Here is a 22,361-nt window from a genome sequence, read left to right on the forward strand (position 1 = left end):
GCCTCACGTCCCGGTCAGTCAGTTATTGTTTTATTAAGTTGTGTCAGTTTGCCGATTCTTTTAGTTCGTTCCCCTTATCCTCGCTTCCAACTACCTTTTCCCTTCAATAAACCCTGGTCCAAGCTGCATATGGTCGACCTGCTCCAATCACTTCGTGACAGTCTGCCTCACAGTTAGGAGGGTGCCGGTTCGATTCCACCTCCGACCCTCCCTGTGTGGAGTTTGCATGTTCTCCCCGTGCCCGCGTGGGTTTCCTCCGGGCACTCCGGTTTCCTCCCACATCCCAAAAACATGCCCTGCGATCGACTGGCAACCGGTTCAGGGTGTCCCCCGTCTCCTGCCCGATGACTGCTGAGATAGGCTCCAGCACACCCGCGACCCCTGTGGGGGCAAGCGGTATAGAAAATGGATGGATGGATTATCAGAATTGAACAATACGCAGTATTCACTCTGAAGTCAATCACACGCCAAACTAGATGTCGTCCATCTGACATCATGATCATCACATTTGATGACATCACATAACTTTGAAACCAAAGTCAATTAAAGGTTAGATCACTTCATTTCAAACATGCATGCTTCCATACGTGTGGAAAAAGTGAAGAAAGATACAAACAATATAACTAATGTACCTTAATTAAAATGACAAATTCAACATGACCCAAAAAATCCCGATTACTTTAAAACTAAAAGGTATACAGTTTGAGATACCCATCTATTAAACGTTAGATTATATAATCCATATGTCACTATAATCATAAAAGTCAGGAGAAGAGTTTACGAATGTTGCAACAGGAATTTTGTTAACGTCGGTCTGTTTTCGTCCTCATTTCAGAAATCCTTCCTCAAAAATATAAGACAATCAAAGTCTTGGGAAAAGGCAGCTATGGAGTTGTACTCAAGTGTTTGGACCGGGAGTCAAAAGAAAACATGGCTGTGAAGATTCCCAGGCCAGGGAGGACCATCCATCGTGAGGTGTGTTGCTGATTTCATTTTTATTAGCAGTGATTTCAAAAGAAAACAGTTTGCTGTGATGGGATCCTAAAATGTCTGACAAAGCCCTGCCTACTACATGTAGTCTCGTCAATTCTATGAAGAATGCGGACTTTTAACTTACCAGATTTTTAAAGGCTTTCTGCATCCAATTTGCAAGGTTATTGTTTACAACCACTAATAATTGTTCTTTTCTTGAGATTGAGCTAAAACGTTAACGATTAATTTATCATACAAACCGGTAGAATTCTGGAAAAAATGAAACAATATTTTGCTAAACCAAGGTTGCCCAGAGGTTCCATCTGGGTTTAAACCTTAGCCCGGGCCTCCTGTGTGGAGTTTACATGTGCTTCCCATGCTTGTGTGGGCTTTCACTAGCTACCTTGGCTTCCTCCCACTTCCGCTTAATTGAAGAGTCCCATTTTTAAGGATGTGTGAATAATATGTATGAGCGTTGCGATTGGCTGCCATAGAAAACAGATGGATGGTTTTATTCAAATGTATTTCAGAAAGTGCTGTACATTAGAAAATTAGAAAGGCAATTTTAGAATGGATGACACTGTTAGTGTTGCTGCTCGTTCACATTTGAGTTTCACATGGCGAAACACCTGCTGTAAATCATTGCTAAGAAAAGGGGCTGCTCCACAACAGCTTTCGTATTCGTCCTTCTTCACAACACAGATTGATGTTGGCCATAATCAAACTTGTGTTTCCAGGCATCCATCCTACAGTTGTTGATGGACATTAGACTGGATCGGGACAACATTGTTAAGTACTATGGTGGCTTCTCCAACGACAATTATCTGGTCTTCGAAATGTTGGATATCAGCCTGTCTGAATATTTTCAGGCAAATGGCTGTATTGATCTTAAGAACATCAGACCCATCATTCAGCAAGTGAGGATGAACAATAAATCTTATCACAGGCACTGATACAGTATGTGTTGTTTTTTGGCTTTTCTACTTAAACGTGTACTGTACGTGATGCCATCCAGCTTGCCACGGCGTTTGATGCACTAAAAGCTGTGGGGGTAATCCATGGTGATGTTAAACCAGACAACATCATGCTGGTGGATCAGGTAAAGCAGCCATTCACAGTGAAGCTGATTGACTTCAGTGTGGCTCTTACCAGACATGAAGTCAAGAAGGTTATAATGAGACAGGTTGCTTATTTCAGGTTGGTTATCCTGTAAAGATTGTTGCCATTTTATATTCTCTGTGTTTTGTTTCATTTTTTTGCTTCAACATATTTCTTTGTTTTTTCTTCTTCAAAAAGAGCCCCAGAAATTATCCTTGGACTCCCTTACGCAGAGGCCATAGACATCTGGTCACTGGGTGTTGTATTATTAAAGATGGTACTTGGCATTTTCCCTTTCTTGGGAATCACAGACTATGAATTAGTAAGTATGCTACTCGTTCTCACCTCACAGTATTATATAACGTAATTTAGACCTGCTTAGACCTGAAAATAAACTAGGCTTTACACACCTACTAGAAGCCTGTCTAAGAATTGTTGCAGGAAGTGTAATGCAATCTCAATGAATTTGTTGGAGGTGCGGGCATTTTCTGAGCTCCGCAGACATGTGTAGTGGATGTCAATGCATTTCATTCATAAATATGACAACAGCGTCGATTGAATGCTCTGAATTATTATTATTATTATTGTCTGTGTTCACGCAATAGCGCAAAAAGCCCCTTTTAAAATGTGCCACATTAGCTTGGATGAGTCTGAAAATACCTAAATTTAAGTGTAGCCCAGCCCTGCGCAGGTTTACACTGCAAATCTCACCGGACTTGCACGAAAATAGGTCGTCTCAGGTGTCATAACAAATTACTTTCATCCTGTGGCACCACCTGGAAAACATGAGCATTTATTTGAGAAGAAATATGGTAGTAATATATAGTAATACAGTAAGGATGGAGGTTAGGTTATTTTTATTTAGGTGCATTTACACAATACCAGCGTAATGCAAAATTAAGTTAGTCCATTTCCATTCTTTTTTGGGGGGGAAACGTAGAACATGACCAATGAAGCAATCATGAAAGTGCTCTCCAACTATTTAAGTGTATCATCATAAACTAATGCCTTTGCATGTTCAGATTTATATGAGTTCTATACACTTTTTCTTTTATATGCTGTATGTCATTTTACAACCACGGGATCCACTTGCGTTTACTTTAATATCCTATCATAATATTGATATATTGTTATCTGTTTAGCTGGAATGCATGATTGGTGTCCTCGGGCTGCCACCAGACAATGTTCTGAAAGCTGGAAGGGCAACAAAGCAATTTTTCAACAAGACTGATTTGGATCAGTGGATTTTCAAGGTAAAGTAAAAACTAAAGTTGCTGGTGCCCTCTACTGACGAGCCGCAACTGTTTGTCTTTGCCCTAGCCTAGTTGACCGTACTTGTTGGCAACTTAGCTTCTAACATAAGGACACACAAACCCATATACCATGGTACTATGACTGATCAAGGAAGGGTCACAACATAGACAAGGTACTAAATGTTGAAATTGATCAATGTAACTGGGTGTGTTCCAACTACAAACGGACATTAAATTCAAAACAACCGAATACTATTTGCGGAAAAGAGAAACCAATAACATTGATCATGTTGAACATTTGGTACCTTGTCTTTGCAATCTATTCAATTGAGAATAGGTTGAAAACTTTTTGCAAATAATGATACTTGTCGCCATTCGTTGCTGTTCAAAAAATTTGCTACTCAAGTATCATGAACTTGTCATCATTAAATATTTGTCCCCCACTTTTAGACACACAAAGAATATTCAGGCGAGTCAAACGACACAGTGAGTTTAAAGATACGCTCTCTGGAAGACATGCTCAAGGTTGGTCGCTGAGAGCAAGATCTCACGCGAATTGAGTGCTATGAGTTCTATGAATCTGACTGTTTAAATATGTTTGTAAACTATTCAGATGTTTCCAGAGAGAAGCAATGAAGTTGACAGTTTTTTCGAGCTGTTAAAAGCAATGTTCAAGTGGGATCAGAGAGAGAGAATTACACCCGGCAAAATTCTCAAACATCCATTCATCACTAGAAGCTACATGTACAATGGCTGCCATCTCAACCTTTCTCAGGGATTTCATCGGGCCGTCCAAGTAGTCACCAAACAGACTACTATGACCTGCAGCAAACTGGGCTGCAGATGTGTCACTGCTTCTCCACCACACCCGCATATGAGGAACAAACACCCTTCAAAGACTAGGGGTATGCACTGTATCAAACGTTTATTCTACTGGATGAAGAAAAACATTTTATTGTTACTTCTTGAAGGTGCAGGTGCAGCTAAGATCAAGTAGGTCACAAAGTCCGGACATTCCTTCTCCTATGTGCAATCAAAACATGCCTACGATTGCAAAAATATGCCCAAGTTGTTGATGTTGACACTCAGTGTTGTTTCTTTCTTTTTTTTCTACCCTAGCTTTTGTGGCAAATGTGTTAAGAAGTGATGGGAAAGTGAAAGCTTTAAATTTGCTTCATGAACCAGTTGATTTTTTTCCCCCTCTCAGTTCAACATTGGCCTGAAATTATACTGACTTGCCATTTCTTGAACCCCTTCATTTAAAATCAACTGCCATCTAGAGGAGTCAAAAGATACAACTGGTTCATGAAGCAATGAAGCTTCATTTTCCCACCACTAGTGTTAAGTGTACAATCTCTTCCAAAATCAAAGTGGAGAAATATTCTGTTGCTGATGACATTACAGACCTCTGGAGTATGTTATCTGTGATTCAGGCTGTGTGCTTAAATAATTTGTGTCACGGTTGGGACTTACAATAATGCCCACCTCCCACAGCCGCAGCTGAATACCCTTAAAAACTACGGGGAAAATAAATTCATCAAATCATCTCTCTGAATGTTCCCAACAAACGCTTATGTATCGGTGCCGTATCAAGCGAAATATTGGGGCCTGGATGAGTTGTACCAAAGCCGAGGTCTGTATGGATGAAGCTCAACTTCCCATAGCTGACGTCATGCTGTTCATTAAGACGGCAAACCCGATGAGACTGGTGCTGGTTGCAGCCAAGTCGGCCACTATTTTTGTTTCAATTGTGTAAAAATATCAATTGCACCGAACTGACCAAATTCTGGATAATAATGACTGATTATGCCTATCACCATTGTATGCCGTTACTTTCAAATTGGACTCCTGCCAGAATATACTGTTGACCTCATCTTGGACCATATCCTTTGAAGAAAAACACCTCTGCAAATGTCGTGGACTTGACTTTACTGGATGAGAGTGTTGGAACTACAGTGAGCAAAAGAAACAATCTTTATTTTTTCATAAAGATGACAGGCCTTTTTAAATGGTAGGAATAAAGTTTTATTTTCATATGAATAGAGTGGTCTTGAACTTTTTTATGGTTTTCTTTCTTAATAAAACTTGCAAAAAATCTAGCATATTCCAAGAATGATGGACTTGAAGATAAGGGGATTTATTGCTGAATGTTAAAATGAATACACATTAATTTTTTTTCACCAAGTGGAAAAAAAAGAAACAGTTTGCTGACTGCTTAATCCATGCACCCAACTACCAGTACCACTAGGACATGCAGGGGGGAGGAGAAGAAAGGGAATTTGTTTAAAAAAAAAATACATGATAGAGCCAAACCGCGCCGCATACACAGATATGGAAGGGCGTTGCAGGTGTGATCATGTATGTACTTATATATGTAAGTGTATGTGCTTAGTTGTGTATGAAATGTGTGTTGCATGTATGTCCAGGTTGGAGGGCTAAAGGGTGAGGAGAAAGAGGGTGGGAGTGTTTACAATTCAACTAGCTCTAAAAGCACACTACCCTCACAGTATTTCCGCATTGCAAGTCCCAGATTGATTCGAGTGATAATAAGACAAAACTAGGCATATCTCAGAGCCAAGAAGCCAAATAATGTGTTTTGTTGAAATCATTCTAACTGTACCCCTGGTTTGAAGGGTTTTCTCTTTTTAAATATACTTTTTTTTTCTTTTCTTTTTTTACCGTGAGCCATGCATCTCCTGTGTGAAAATAATAAAGTGTGAAGATTATTGTATTTGATACATTGAACCTGGAAGGCTCTCTAGACCCAATGCACTGTACATATCTGAAATCTACGGGTTTCTGGTGTCACCGCTACTACGTATAATACTGTAGTGTGCAGAGGATGGGGCCTTGATTCACCAATGTTTCAGAAGGTCTCAAAGGGCTAAAGAAAGACACGAAAGGCGTAGGCGGAGACAAACGTAGAACAGAGCATTCAGTCAAGGTGACCAAACAACATAAGTTTAACAATAAAAGTATTGAGATACATATCAAGGCAGGATGCAGTAATAAGTGTTACACCAGCGATTGGCCTTGAGCCAGCCCTGCCTTCATTTGAATAATTTTCTTTCCCATGAGAGCAGTGAAATGTGATGACTTTTCTCAGAGTGTCACAAACATTACAGTAGCACTAAAAGAAACGAACCCAGAGTGAGCATGGGGTGCACGAAATTCTGTGCTACGCCCCGGCGTCAGATGTGAACAGATGTAGACTCATTTGCAACATGCGTGACTACTTTCACACAGCACTAACCTCTTGATGTTCAAAAAGAACAGCGAATCTCTCTTCCATTTTCTTCGCACACGTTCTTAATCGCACCCCTCACCTGAACGCATCAGACTTGGTCAAGGGGAGTGAGGGTGGGTGGGGCTGGGGGGGGGGGTGATTCTGGCCTGCGAACAGAGGTTGTCGAGATGACGAGCGCTCACCGCTCAAGTCTTTTGGCTGTGATGTGATGGGGAAGTCCTGAGACACAGTGCGGCTCTAAGCTGCTGGCATAGGAAATATGTGGCCTTGGCAGTCCACAGGAGGCCAGAGTCAGGCTGGATTTCAACAGGTGGGTTTCGGGAGGCCAAAGACTGCTCACGTGGGAAGGGTCAGTGCAATGGAGCTTCTGGCAGCGCGAAGATCGTTGAAAGGAACGTGCTAGTAAAACAAGACACCACCCACATGAGGCTTAATGAGGCTCTCACACATACTGTGGACACACTCTCAAAACCCTGATCACGTACATCAGAATGTGATGTCGCATCGCCAGTCACAATTCCACTTCTCACAGGACAAAAAAATCGGGCAGTGAGCAGAGATGTAAATGAATGATGCATATTCATCCGAGTGACAAAACGACCCAAATGCGTCTGTGAGACGAGTGCGTTGCGTGAATCAATATGTAAACAGACAACTTTTACACAGAAAGACTCAATATTGCATGATGACATAATCAGATCACAGTTCAAAAAGAGGAGGATCCCAAATCAGAGAAAGAAAAAAAAAGCTAAAGTAAGGAAGAGGATCGGTCTCTATAAAAATGAGAAGTCTTTATAAGAAAGGCTACAAAACTCAATGGGACCTCCGACTTGAGCATACAGCAAAAGGCACCACAATATTATTCTATTTATCTAACTTGTGAAAAAATTGGCACGTAATTCTCACTTTTTCGTCTCTCATACTGCTGTAAATCAAAAAACCTTTACATATAAATATTTCCCCCCATTATAAAAAAAGTCTTTGCTGTTAGCTAGTAGACAATTTTTGCTGAAATCAAAATAAATATTTCATTTGTTTACAATATCTGTCTGTTATACAAAATAAAAATATTTCTCCTTGGTGCATGTCTCTAGTCCAGAAGAAGGAAGAGGTGTGTGCGAGGTGGAGTGGTGTGTGTGTGGCATGGGAGGGCAAGTCTGCATGGGTGGGGGTTGGGGGGTGGGGGTGCAGTCTTAAAGGGGCATGTTGTCTGACTTGAAGCGCTGCGACTGTGCGCTGCGACTCTGCCCGTTGCTCCGATTCCCCGGCCGACTCAGCCTGCTGTGAGTCCGTGCGTCGGCCCCTGACGATGAGTGGAAACCTGGCACGGTTAAAGGCAGGTCCATGTTCATGTTCTGCATACTGAGGAAAGGGGTGTGCTCCCCTTGACCTTCGTCTTCTTCCTCTTCCTCTTCCTCCTCTGATTGGCTGAAGCTCTGTGACCTGTAGTCCCGTAGGCCCGCTGACCTCTGAGATAAGTGTCCATTGAGTCGGTTGCGTCGCGGGCGCCGTCGACTCCTGATAGGCTCCCTTGAGGAGGCGTACTCCTGCGTGGTTTCATATGCCTCTTCATCAGGCAGACGGTAGGGACTGGATGGGAGACTTCCTGTGCTCTCCGTCAGGTAGGGTCGACGCGGTCGTCGAGGCTGCCTGTACAAACTGTGATCCTGAAACAAAGAAGACCACTTGCCAGATATTTGCTCTGCCAGCAAACAGTATTTAAGCTTACAAGCTTTTCACATTTGCCATAACCGAGTCCCGATGTCCTCTCAAAAGGACATATTGTAAAAAATAAATAAAAACCTGTTTTGACATTTTTGTTTCTGTACAAATGTTTTTTTGACCCCTAAAAATGATGCGGTGTAAAAGAAATTAAATTCAAAAACATTTTCTCTGGGTCTCAGGATAATCTGAGTAAATTTGGTTGGACATCCCTGTCTAACCACTAAAATGGACTTGACAAAACACTAGACTTGACACAAGTATAACACTTGTACACTTTATCAAGGTCGTATAAGGTGGCATTGGAATCCTGGAAGTGACTTTTCTCTATTCTGCATTTCCAATGGGGAAACAAAATCCAAATCCAAACAAATGACGAGTCAACCAGCATCTTGGGAAATGACGTACAAAGCCTGTGTACTTACATCAGGGCATCTTAGCAGCGGCTGGTCATCATCTCTGTGGTAGGCTGCAGTGGCAGGTGGTAGGGAGAGGGCGTGCCTTGCGTTGGGTGATGTGATGTGGAAGGTAGGAACCTGGGGCGGCAGCAGCGGGTAGTGGAACTCCACCGGAGACAAGCGAGCTGGCGTGGTCAGCGCGGACACATACCTGCACACGGACAGAAAGTCAACACTGTCAGTGTTCACTCATTTTATTATATTTTATCTTTCTGGTTGACATGTTGTAAAGCCTTCAGGGGTGGCAAAAGTATACTCTGTTCCTTCGTAGAACTTTGCTTTGGTAAACGTCAACTCTTGTACGTATGTAAAACGGGAAAAAAGTACAAACAGAAAAAGGCTGCAGCAACTCCACACAACGAAAAATACACCAAAATGATATATGTTTTTTGTCCCGGTGATTTAAATGGTACATGCAGAAGGTGTGGATTCGATTATCAGTCAGTGACCCAAAATCATGCACTGGTCCCAAGCTCGGATAAAAATGGTTGGGTTGTTCTTCACAAACGATCGCACAATGTAGGCCTTGTTGATGCCTGAGCGAATGTGATTTTGTTCACATTGTTTGTATCACTCAGGGAACACTTTTCTGATTCCTGCTCTATGGTTTCTCCACTTCCATCATGAAGAGGTTGAAAACTGCAACAAACTAATTATGACAAAAAGGAAGAAATTACATATATCCGTTTTCAAATGTAGGGAATAAAAATAGAAAGCCTTTATAAAAATAGAAGAGCAAATACCTGAAAAAACAGTACTGTATGAATCTTTTTGTACTTACTCGCTTTATTTGTATTTATTCATAGACCATTTTACATTGTCATTTTATCACTGTATTGTGTTTGTGGTGCTGGTACTAAAAAGTGAAAATGTTGAAAGAAATAATCAACTTGCAAGGTCCTTTTAATGCAGAATGGCGTCTGTACATATTTCCTGCCACTAGATGTCGCTAAGAACTAAATAGATTTTGTGCGACCACTGGCTCAATGAGGCATAAGATTTAAAGACACAGGAAAGAAGCCTACAGAATGAGTGGACTTTCAAACTTAATGGCTCCCCCTATAGTTTTGGAGTGTATATTACTTTGTAGCCCACAAATGAGAATATTCTAACAGGTTGACTGAGGCGGTCCACAGAGGAGGGCCTGAGCCAAGATTACAACTTAAAACCTCTTGACTGGGAGGTAAACATGCAGACCATTTTGCCACATTGCTTCTATTTGCTAAAAGAATTTTCTGAACTTTGTAAAGACATATCAAACAACTTTAAACTGGTGGAAATTCAAAGAAGCCTAGCCACTGAAGCGACTTGATCAAAAGAAATTTGGGTTGTATTATTATGTCTCCAAATAAAGTAAACATATATGATCTCAACAAGAATAAAGACAAAGACAGGGACTTGTGACAGTATATAATAATTAATTACCACATGTAGTATGCAACAAAGAGATTTTCTTACCTGTCACTGTGAGGTGAATCTCTTAGTGAGTCATAGGAATCTCCAAACTGCATTCCCGGACTGGAAACATCAGTACAGCCCCAGTGGGCTCTCCTTGCCATACAAGCTGGACTACTGCATTTACTGGTTCCAACAGAGCTGGACAGGCCACCTGACTGGCAGTCTGAATTCATGCTGTCTGTTCGCTCCATGCTCCATGTCTGCTCCTCATGTCTGCAGACGTAAGTACAGAACTACTTTAAAAGGTTACGATAGGACTGGCGAGTCAAAAGGAGAGTGAGGAGGGTGAAGGAACACATTATACAGACAACTATTAAAAAGTTTACTATTTATTAGTGGTGTGACAAAAACAGATTTAATCGCAAAATTTTAATCTGTTTTAATTATTAATTTTATTTAATTTCAAGTCTTAATTTCAAAGATGTGAGTGCATGCAAATGATTCAAACCAAATTGTGTTTTTATAAAATGTATCGAGAAACATATTGGATTTTTTTTTCTCCGAGAGCTATATCTTTAATTGTGACAAGTTCATGCATAGGTACAACGATATGTAAATAACAAGTAACAGCATCATACTCTCTCAAACGGTGTCGCGCTATATTGAATCAAATCGTAATCCCACCGAATCGACTCAAATTGAATCGTCGCGCTTTAAAATCAAACTGTCGTTGAATTGTATCGCACCCTGTGAATATTGGGATATGTAGTGAATTGTCTTTTCAATTTCTTTATACAGTTTTATTTTCCTTGGCTTTAATACGTAAGAGCTACCTGGATGCATGTGAGGCAGTGGTCGAGTGATGTGAGCGGGTAGACATTCTGCTGCCTGCATAGTTGCCAGCACATTCAGCTCCGTGGCTGATGACACATTCTGTGGTAGGGAGACTCTTGGAGATGTACTGCAAATCACGCACACACACATTTTACTGAGCAAAATGGATCGTAAATATTTGGGGGCTTTTGAGGTTGCCCAAGCAAGCCATTCATTTGTTTCTATCAGGGCAATGGGATAAATAAAAAGCACAAATAGATGAGATGAATAAAATGCTTCACTTCTGGTTCATTTTAGGGAGACAACCTGGACAATACAGCTCAACACAACATTCAAAACAATTTGGGGAATGGGCTTTTCTCTGATTCATGCAAAGTAAAAAACATTCCATATGTATCCTCATACGAATCCCAGCACACTTTAGAAAACTTCTCTGACAAGGTTGTGTGACCTCATCATACAGAATCATCATACAGACAGCCCCCATCAAAATCAGCAGTTAATGAGCATGCATCGTTAGCAGTATTGGTGTGTAACTCATCAAAGTGAACAAAACCACTCGTCATGGACCTGGAATTAAATACTGAGCTGTATAATTTGTGTTATGTGTGTCCATTTGTCTACAATGGAACATGTCTATTAGTTAATTCTGACTTCAGAATTACCTGTACCTGCCTCTGTTGTATGTTTCTACTGTTTGGACTCACATCAACCATGGGAATTTCCTCGGGACCAGGCCCGGGGTGGTTGGGCCCGTTGGCCAGCATGCGGTTGGGTTGTTCCACACATTGATTCTGGTTTTGATGGAGGTGATGTTGCATCCTGTTCCTGTGCTTCCTGTAAGTTACATAATGGGGAAACAATAACTTGTATGTCGAGTAAATATTCCTGTGCAGCTCATTGAGAAATGAGTGAAAAAGAAGCTGTGAATGCTGAAACACAACACTACTTGAAAATATAATTATTGCATCTGTTCTTAGCTTGAACCTATGGCATAGGTTGCAAGTCCTTGGGATGAGTATTCGCACTCATAGACCCTTAGCAGTCTGTGTCGAATTCTTTTTTTTTTTTAATCTCTCTAGTGTAGTTCTGTCCCCTGTTTGGAAGGCATAAGTAAATATGTCTGTTTATGTACCATGACATTTGTTAGTGTCATCATGCCTAATATCACACAGGGAATAAACCTAATCATTTATAGCGGGTTGGGAATGACATGTTGGACAATTTTACTGGAGTAACTCTACAATATTAGAATTTGGAAAATTAGTTCTTGCACTTAATGTTTGTTTCTTATTCAGCAGTTTAATGCCGTCCTTGAATGGTAATTTTAATGCATGGGAAAAGAGGGAAAAATATAGTATGTGGTTATTTTGTTGTTTGCTTCAAACACGTTACTGTTGGATTAGGATAGTGAATCTTTTATACACGCACTGGAAAATTTATGATCAAAAATGAAACATATTAATTATTATTGTATTCATGTATTTTTGTTCATATTGAAAATAGCATTTTGGTCATTTTTGAAGTGGCCTGTCATGCCCAGTGGCATTGATAAAAAAAATTCCCACCCCTGCATTAATCATTCATAAAAATAATATTACATGCACATTTACATAATCATATATTGTATGGTTGTTTTAAATTAGTTTGAAATGAGGAAAAGTTTAGATACAAATATACAGTTTCTCAAGTAACCCTATTTTTTTTTATGTGACAGATGAGCAAGTTGTTTTTCTTTTCATTTCACACTGTATTAGTTTGACTTTTTCAAACCAGGTATTACTTGTAGAGTATATTTCAATAGGACATACTTGGTTTTGCAGTAGGCCACCACACAAACAATGCCAACCACCAACAAGGCCACACAGATTCCTGTGATCGTCAGCACCCGCCTTTGGTACAGCTCCTCGGCCTCTGTGACAGAAAACGCACACGTGCAAATACGCACGTTCATATGCACACAAAGCACACATTTATGCATTGCAGACAGCACAGGCGTACACATCATGCACAACACACATCCACACAGGAACACACGCATACAGTACTGCATGTTATCCTGTTATGCGTCGCAACATCTATTGTTAATTAAAACTTATTGCAGTACTCATTAATACTTTTTACCTAACAAACTTTCGTTCTACTTTCTTATTATTTCTGCTTGCACTCTGTGTGTTAATTATTAAATTTGCCTCACTGAATAAATTGAAATAAACAACTGAAAAGTCTTAATTCTACTATATGCGGTGTGTGCAAAATTGTTAAATGGCTGTTAGTTTTCGATGCACTTCAGTCATACAAATATCGCACTTAAGACAACATTGTACAGACCATTATGAGAGGGAACAGACATTTGAACACATGCTTGCATGAAGGCAAATCGGGAAAAATAAATTATATATGTATATATAGAAAGTGTTTACACCACAATAATAGCATTAAATGTTGTGTCAAAGCTAAATTAATTCTGGGCTCTGGAAAGAATCATAACTTCTATTATGTTTGATCTTTTAATATATTGAGTTAGTTGAGACATTCCCACTGTTATAGTTATAAATCTCAAATTAATATGTTGAATACATTTTGCTTACATTTGGTTCAATTTGTAGACGTTTCAAATAATATTGACAATAGTGAGTTTTAAATTTGATCTTACCTATTAGCTGAACTTTAGTAAGTGGGTCACACACCAGTATGCTTTCTTGTAATTTATTACTGTACTGTGGCGTAACGCTGAAAAGGAATGCAATGAGGGATGCAAGAGCAACAACACAATAATAAGGGGAGCAAACGAGGGCACAAGAGGGGAAAAGGGAAAAAAAGTCAGAAGGAGCATTGGGAGGAAACATGATAGGAATAGAAGCGGGACAGGGCTGATAGGGAAACAGGCATGTCCAGGAGGAGGAAAGCCGTCCCCGGAAGCTATAACATAGGACTGTGCTTTCATTAACTTCAAGTGGATTATAAAAGCTTGTTGGTCATGCCTCAGTTTACATCATTGTAAGAGTTCAATGTCATATGCAAACACCAATTTCAATCAAATTGTTCAAATTAGCACACTGTTGTCAAATAGACCAACCAGCCACAACATCATGACCATGATCTTGCATGTCATCCCAAACAAGAGCACTCTGTGGCTAATATTTTGGTTCCTTCAATTAACCGCACAAGAGCAAAAATCATTATGTATTATACAGCACAAGTTGCGTACTTGCCAACTTTCCTGATTAATGCAGGAGACTCCCGAATGTCAACCAAATTTCCCAGTGACAGAATGGTCCGTAGATCACCGACGCACGACCACTTTGCAGACGAAGGACGAGGGACAAGAAAGTACAAAAAAAGGCGTACTAAGGACGGACAAAAGTGTTTTTTCCTTGGTCCGTGTAATCATCCCAATACGGGTCAAATGCTGATTAACCTTTGAGTCCGTCCGATAGAGTGTTTCGACACAGAAGTTTCTGTTTCTGTTGGTAACGGAACCAGTGGGTGCTCCTAAGTTAAGTGAATGGGAAAAGTAAATCAGACAGCTAATGAGCATTAAATGTTTGATATTCTGAATTATGAAAACTCTGCGGTTAGCCTGTCTTTCACGCCGACACACACGGGAAAAAATAACCTTTGCCCCAGAGAGCCTTTAGCTTTAGGATGCCCACTGATGGCCGCTAAATAAAACCAACTTGAATTTGATTCTACACTTGGCTACTATGCAGAGTGAGATCCCGGTTAAAGTAAGTTATTGTAAAGTTATAACTTTTGGGCGTTTTAAAGTTGCAACATGAATGTGAGGACAGACGGACAATTATTATATAAATAAGGAGGGACTGACAATGACGAAAATGTGCCCAGGTCCTAGATGAAAGACAAAGGCAACATTTGTTAAATTGCCCACCTTGAGTCACCGGGCACCTCTTTTGCACTTTGTTCAAACATTGTATGCTGTTATTTACTCATTTGCACTGCACGCACACTGCTGTGCATTAAATACTGCAAAGTAAATGCATTTGCAGTGTAACTTTATTATTCAGCCTTTCCTGGTACTCATTTCATAACATAACATTGCTCATTTGTACACAGACAAACCGCTTTGTACAACATAATTTTCCTTCATGTGGTGAATTAATAATAAAAATAAAAAACACTTGGACACCTGGCTAAGAAACCTTGGGTCAATACGCTCTGAAACGAAAAAAATCTCCCTAATTTTCGCCGCGTCAAGTTGGCAAGTACGGCAAGTCTCCAGCGTCAGCGTGATGTAAACATTAACGTCTCTGGATGCGCACAAGACATGAGGTGCATTTAATTGCAGTCGGACATTTTCAAACTCGGACAAAAATTGTATTATAATTAGTGAGTAATTTATTAATTAGTTACTTGTATTTGTTGTCAATTTCATATTCATTTAATAATTAATTAACTCTGATCTGCTGATACCAATTGCATAATTTATAGTGGAATGAGGGGAGTATGGGCACTTGTTTCCCACCAAAAGCACTGGAAATGTTGTGGCTGGTCAGTGCAAATAAGTGATGCTAGTTTTCAAGAGAAGTAGAAAAAAAAAAAACTCATCTTGAAAAAGTCATCTTGACCTAACTTGTTATTTCACCTTCAGGAAGATTGTTATGGTTCTTAAATAAAGGGCCTGAGTGGGAATTGGTGCTTGTATCAATGTGCACTGATACACAAAGCCAAGGGAATAGGGAAGGCAAGCTCGCCTGCACAGCGGCACCAACAGCATTTGTGATTTAGGACAGCCCCACTCTGTGTCTTATCTCTGACACTGACTCAATGAAGGGCACAATAATTAGGACAAACAATTTGGTCATGGTTTTGTTGCTCTTTGAAAGACCTTGCAAAACTATTGACCACTACCATTTCTTCATATTCCCTCTCGTTGAACAGTCGTGATATTCCAAATGATCCAGTCCATTCTAGGCCCTTTACATTTCCTTTGAATTGCCTCTGCCCTTTCTAGCTTTAAGGTATTTGTCTCAATTATCCTTTTTCTTTCTCCTTAACCACATTAGTCTATAAAGAAGAGTGCATGCAAAAAAGGGGAAGAGGGATAGCAAGTCTTAAAATTAGGTTAGTGGGCGGAAGAAAAGGAGGGACAGGTTTGTTGGTTTTAAAAAGAAGGTGGCACAATAATGTGTGACTGTGACACAATCTTGGCAAACGCTAAAAGCACAGCAAAATAAATAATAATGTTCCATACCCATAAATTCAATTCTGAGAAGCTCTGCCAGCACAGAAAGTTGTTGTGGTAAAAAAGGAAAGAGACAGACAACGGTCAGCTGTAATGTCCACTTTGGAGAGGATCTGCGGTCTACTACGTTGCTTCCCTGTATACGTTGAACCAGGAAGTTCATTAGTACTTTGGAATCTGTCAGTCGGGCTGACTGACATTGCCTATTGCCCGTCCAGTAACAGACAGACAAGCCACACAGCCTCAGCTCTGTAAACCCCAAAAATGTCAGGAAAAAAAACAGAAGCACACAAAACTCAAAAGCAAATGAAAAGAAAATGCAACAAATCAAGACCAAAGGAGAAATCAGCAGGCAGGAAAGTACATGCAGACAAAGACAGCAAGACAAGAAGCCACATCACTTACTGCCATATTGAATACTGCCTATTTTTAGAACATTGGAGAAAAACAAAACAACACCAAAGAAAAAATAACAGAGGAATAAAAGCAGTGAGATGGCATCTAACATAAATGCTGAGTACAGATGAAGATGTAAAGACAATGAAGTTGATACTGTATACCATTTGAATAATGACAACTCTAGTTAAGCATTCCTACTGGACTCATGTGTCCCATCCCTGTTGGAGCCTTACATGAGGTTTGCATGCCTTAGCACTAAAGAAAGAAGATGATCTTGCCCACCTAAAGTTGATCTACATTCGGACAGGGCTTTGCATTCCAAACAATGTATAGCAGAGAGCAGGGCATCGAAATGAACTTGAAACAGCACAAAGTGTTCTTTCAAACAAATTGAAAGATCACTGCAATGCAAAATTGTGAAACACAAGAACAAAGCAGATGGACCAGTCTTGAGGATGGAAGCAAATACAGTGCTCCCTCGCTATATCCCTGTTCACTTTTTGCGGCCTCACTGTTTCACTGATTATTTTGGGGTGAAGCCAGCTTTTATTTCTTTATTTATTTATTTTTTACAGCGTAGGAATGGTAAACAACAAATGAAGCGCACTTATTTTGTACTTATTTAGAACGTTATTCAAATGTGCCGTTGAGTCAATCAGTCCAGCCGTAAAAGTCAAACAGTAAAGAGTTGTGTTCAGGATGAGGGGGACGCCTCCGACCGCAGTACAAGTCTTTTTTTTTGTCAGTTTGTTCAGTTGCAGCCTTCCACTCCTCTTACACACTGCAGCTCGCTATTTATCCTTCATTTTACATTTTAAAAGTTAAATTAAGTGTGACAGCATCTGCTGTGTCATGGACTCGGTACTGGTCTGTCATGGTGAAGAAGGAGCTAAACCGAAAGGCAAAGCTCTCCCATTTACCAGTCCATCTACATTCCTACCCTCCTCACTTATGGTCACGATCTGTGGGTCGTGACCAACAGAACAAGGTCCCGGAAACAAACGAATATCATCCACAGGGTGTCCAGTGGGTGGTAATACATATTATGTTCTAATCTTTATAATTTCCAAATTAATATTACTATGAAATGTTGCACAAATTTACGAACACAATAAATATACAGTTACACTAACAATTATTACACTCAAAATGAGGATAATGACCCTTGTTTTATTTGTCAATAAGAAGTTGCTGTTTTTAATATTAGTACTGTTGAGCTACTTAAATTGTTGCTTTTTTTGCTGGTTCAACCCAAACTTCTGTTCAAATTGTGCAACATTGACATGTATGTCTCAATGGCAGTAGTACTCTTTAAAGTTGTAAAAAAAAAAAAGAAAAAAAAAAATCAATCTATACAAATGAGGAGTGCCCTAACCCTAATAGACTTTGATATCTGTTTGTGAAGGTTCATACTGTCTCCTCAAGTTTAGTAGACTTTGATATCCTCTGTAGCTGAAGAATTAAAAAGCCCCTGGCCACTACAGTATATGAGGAAAGTTTCCTTTGATTGTACAATGGAAACTTCTGAACCAATTTGAGAGGGTATATAATATATCTCAAATGTAACGAATGACAGTTTTGACCAGAGGAGTAGTGGAAAAACGAGTGAGCACATAGCATGCAGACACACATATATTTTATATACAGTATGTACAACCCCTCTAATTTAGCATGCTGCATCTTAGTGGAAGGAGACAGACGAGAGTTAATGAACATACTGTAGAAACCGGCCATGACGGAGTTTTCACAACGGTCCCCCGTATAGTCATTGGGACACCTGATGGAGGGAAAACAAGACACAGAGGGGAAAGAGAAGGGTGTAGGGTTAAAGGTTATACAGGGGTGGGAGAGCCGGGGATTTATTTAACACACAGAGTCAGGAAAGAGAGGAGGAGAAAGAGGGAGGGGAGGAGACACAAGAAAGCACAGAGAATGTTGAATTAGAAACACCACAAGTACAGGAAAAAAAAGATGTCCTGCATACTGTTACATCACCGCCATCAATCCATGATACCAGTGATACAGTAAGGGCATCATCACAGTCATGAAAATCATGTGATGGTACTCTGGTAAGGGTGGCAAACACCCAACCCCTACATTTCCATACATACACACACACACACACACACACACACACACACACACACACACACACACACACACACAGAAACATGAAACGTACAGAGATTTACCAGGGACTTCATTAGGTACATTTGCACATCCTAATGAGTAAAACGAACATAAACTAAGGTAAGGTGTCAAATACTCAGTTGACTGACTCAATGCTACTACTCATATTTGGCAATGATTTGCAATCATAAGGATTTCTAAATCGATACTTTTTGGCAGCTGACAATATGCATTATTAGTGGATTTGATGGATATGGAATTTGTGTTCTTATGATGATCTCTATTAACTCAAAGATATCCTAGAAACATGACAATCAATCAGACACCAAGGGGCGTGATTTACGCAAGTCTTTGCAAGGAAACAAAAGACCCAAGTTTGATTGCTCTCCCAACTGATGTGGAAGTTCATCAACTTAACAGACCAAGTCAGCTAAATTCTGTCAAATACTACATGGTTGATTTTATGCTTTTGTAGTACGCGTTGAAACCTCTGCCTTCTGCATCTTGAATGGCCGCTGTCACGTTGCAGTCGATGGATACATTGCTGGTGTTATTCAAGAGCAGCGCAGATCCACCAATAGCCCTTTCAGTTTCTATTGTTCTTGTGTTAGAAAATGAATAAAGAGTTTTGCCTTTGCCTTTTGCCATTTCTATTATTCTTGTGTTAGATAATGAATGAAGAGTTTTGCCTTTGCAGTTTGCAACTGTCTTAGTTCTTGGACAGCAGCTTGAAAATACAAAAAAAAGTCTCTTTCCAACAACAATGGATACAGGATGTTTATCTGACTCTTATATGTAAGTGGTCTCAAGATTTTTGTCTGGCTTGGAATAATAACGTTGCCGACTCATAACACATTGTGGTCTGTCATTTTACAGCCTTCTGTTTTTCTATAAACGTGACTCGTGAGACAAATAGACAATGTGGTTGGACACAATTAATACTTGATTTGAATTATTTTATAGTTTTATAGTTCATGTGTGCTCATGTGTATGATGTGGCTCTTTGCGGTAACACAGTAAAAAAATGTGGCTCTTAATTTCTGACTGGTTGGCCACCCCTGGTAAAGACCTTAATGTGACCGTAGTGTGACTTTTGATGCACATGTTCAACTGTTTTATTTGCCTCTTGCCTTTTTGCACTAGTTGTTGGTCTATTTATTACAAGGAACTGAATGTCAATGCACAGCATGTATTTGATCCATGAACATTTCCAAGGTTGGCCCAACGCTTCCTGTTTCTGCATCTGTTGATAACACTCTTTGACACTCTAAGCTCAAGCGCTATGTGCTTCTCTCCATGAACCGTGGCAAGCAATTGTCATGTGTCGTCTTGATCTCATCATGTCAAACTGAGCAGCATGATGATGAATACCATGCCCCTTGTTGGCAAGACCATGCCATCCCTACCAAATAGATGAAAAGGGCATATCAGGCCCTCTAAAACCCACATCCATCTATTCAGTGTACCGCTTAACTTCATTGGGGTCAGAGGTGTGCTCGAGCCTGTGCCAGCTAACTTTGGGCAGGAGGTGGGATACACCCCAAGCTGATCACTGGACACATGCTGGACAGACCAGGGATGGGCAAATGGCGGCACTCCGAGCGGCCCTTGATTAATTCATTTAAAAACACTGATAAATATTCAATTTGTGTTTTGCATGAAAGACAGGGAGAAAGGATTCTGGAAAAAAAAAGGGAAAATTCAAGAAATTGAAAAATATTGAGAAACAAATCAGTGAATATGCATAGTACAGTACCTTAATAGTATTAATATTTAAATGGGTTGGTTTTTGTGCAAAAATGCACTTAATGTTGTAGTTTTGGAGAGTGTTTGTGCCCTGCTTGAATGGTATTTGTAATGCAAGAGAGTCCTTTCCGCTTAAAAGAAAATACACTGTGGTTATTTTGTTGTTGTATACTGTTGTTGGCCTAGCCTTTATACAGTACATGCATTTAGAAAAGTGTACTTATAAACATGTTTTGTCCATATATAAAATGGCATTTTTGTCATTTGGTGCCCCCCAGTAGCACTGCTGAAAAATTACATCCCCCTTCAGCATTTAAGAGCTCATCCCTGATACAGACAAACAACCATTCACAGTCCCCCGGGAGGCAGCATAACACTGGACAGTCATGCAAACACAACGAAAATTGGTACTTCTACTACTGAAAGTCGTTTTGCATGAAGTTAAATAAGATATTCTTATGCCAATGAATATTGTTATATTAGTCATCTGCATGTATTGATCCACCATTTTTGTTCAACAGGACAACAAGAAACAAGAGTAGAATTAACTGCACTGTGATCATGGAGAGAATGGAAGACAACTCAACTTACTTGCAAGAAAGCTGGTTAATACCATGTATGAAGTAACAGTCTCCACCGTTGATGCAGTAGGCCTTTTCCGTGTCATTGCAATGCCTCACATGACTCACACCCAGGGACAAGGTGGTAGTGGTTACTATGAGGTAAACACAAGAAATGTGACTTTTTTTTTTCCCCTCAAGGACATGCTTGTCTTTGGGAAAAAAGGTTTCTTGTTGGATATCCTACCAGACGTGTAACTACTGTAAAAAGGCTCGACAAAAACGTACTACGAGGCGATTTGAAAAGGAGCATGGTGAAAGAGCGGTTAGTATTTTGACAAGAAGCATGCTGGTTCACTTCTAGCTTGAGCTTTGAAGCCTTTCTGTGTGTAATTGTCATTTCTACCCTGCATGGGCATCACTCGGGTAAAAATATCGAGGGCCCTAATTTGGTAGACTGGCGCCCTTGCTCACGGCGTGAAAACAGGCGTAACTTTAATTTTGTGCCAGTGCTAGCCTAGTCTAGCGTGTGGGCATACAGAGCAGCCTTGCCCTTGATGCACCTGATAATCTGGTGACAGAAAGTAGTTTGCGTGTGACGTAAAAGACGATAGGTGGGTAGGGAGAGTCCCTTGTTTCGCACTTTGAGTGCCTAGATTTTGAGGGACACTGCACAAATTGGCTGGGAAAAGACTTCCAACCCCTTGCACTAGACTTGTGAAGCTTTTGTATCTAGTAAAGTAGTTAGTAAAGTAGCATTATAGAAGTTCGATTGTATAAAAAAGTGTCTTACATAGTCAGTCTTACATATATTACAGCTGAGTTGTAGCATGGTTCAAGAAAAAAGTTCAAGTTGTTAAATGCTCACAGATGTGCACGCTGATAATACTTGTGACGTTTTCTTGTCCAACTGAGTTTTCAGCCACACAGGTGTAGTTTCCAGAGTCTTCCACACGCACTCGACTAATCAGCACCTTGGAGTTTTTTCTGACAAAGAAAGAAAAAAGAAAGGCAGAAAAATGATGGTAAAGATAGATACAAATAAATGATACATATTTGGTTAGACCAAAATCCAAATTGACATTCATCACATATTATTGCTCCTGATGGTTGGTTAGAAAAGATGATTACAAAGCACAAAAAGACTGCTCTTTATTCTCTATTCTCGAATTTTAAATTACTATAACATTACAGTTTGATGCCTGTTTTTGTCATCATCATCAATGGTATTAATTACATCTTTTCACTGTTGTCAATTTAAATCAGGTAGAACTTCACTTTCTTGTGTTTAAACGGAAAATATGTTGGTAAGTGATTTCTTTTATTTCACATATCAGA

At 39.9% G+C, this 22,361-nt stretch overlaps 1 protein-coding gene across 3 annotated transcripts in view; it reads right to left on the reverse strand.

The window, feature by feature from the left end:
* Positions 1 to 5,439: 5,439 nt before the first annotated feature.
* The window catches only part of nrg2b (neuregulin 2b), a 34,933-nt gene continuing 18,011 nt past the window's right edge, over positions 5,440 to 22,361 (reverse strand). Inside the window, exons 3-12 of one of the 3 annotated variants that reach the window (XM_037261032.1) lie at positions 21,892 to 22,010; positions 21,055 to 21,178; positions 18,306 to 18,364; positions 16,198 to 16,221; positions 12,794 to 12,896; positions 11,648 to 11,819; positions 10,982 to 11,109; positions 10,209 to 10,421; positions 8,718 to 8,901; positions 5,440 to 8,237 (exon numbers count right to left, since the gene is read on the reverse strand). In XM_037261032.1, the coding sequence (XP_037116927.1) occupies positions 7,764 to 8,237; positions 8,718 to 8,901; positions 10,209 to 10,421; positions 10,982 to 11,109; positions 11,648 to 11,819; positions 12,794 to 12,896; positions 16,198 to 16,221; positions 18,306 to 18,364; positions 21,055 to 21,178; positions 21,892 to 22,010 (1,600 nt within the window). In that variant the 3' untranslated portion in view covers positions 5,440 to 7,763. The remainder of the gene's footprint in view (positions 8,238 to 8,717; positions 8,902 to 10,208; positions 10,422 to 10,981; positions 11,110 to 11,647; positions 11,820 to 12,793; positions 12,897 to 16,197; positions 16,222 to 18,305; positions 18,365 to 21,054; positions 21,179 to 21,891; positions 22,011 to 22,361) is intronic. The other 2 variants (XM_037261034.1, XM_037261033.1) reach the window with 2 other exon arrangements.

The sequence above is a fragment of the Syngnathus acus genome, chromosome 10 (assembly GCF_901709675.1).
Source record: "Syngnathus acus chromosome 10, fSynAcu1.2, whole genome shotgun sequence".
Taxonomy (NCBI): domain Eukaryota; kingdom Metazoa; phylum Chordata; class Actinopteri; order Syngnathiformes; family Syngnathidae; genus Syngnathus; species Syngnathus acus.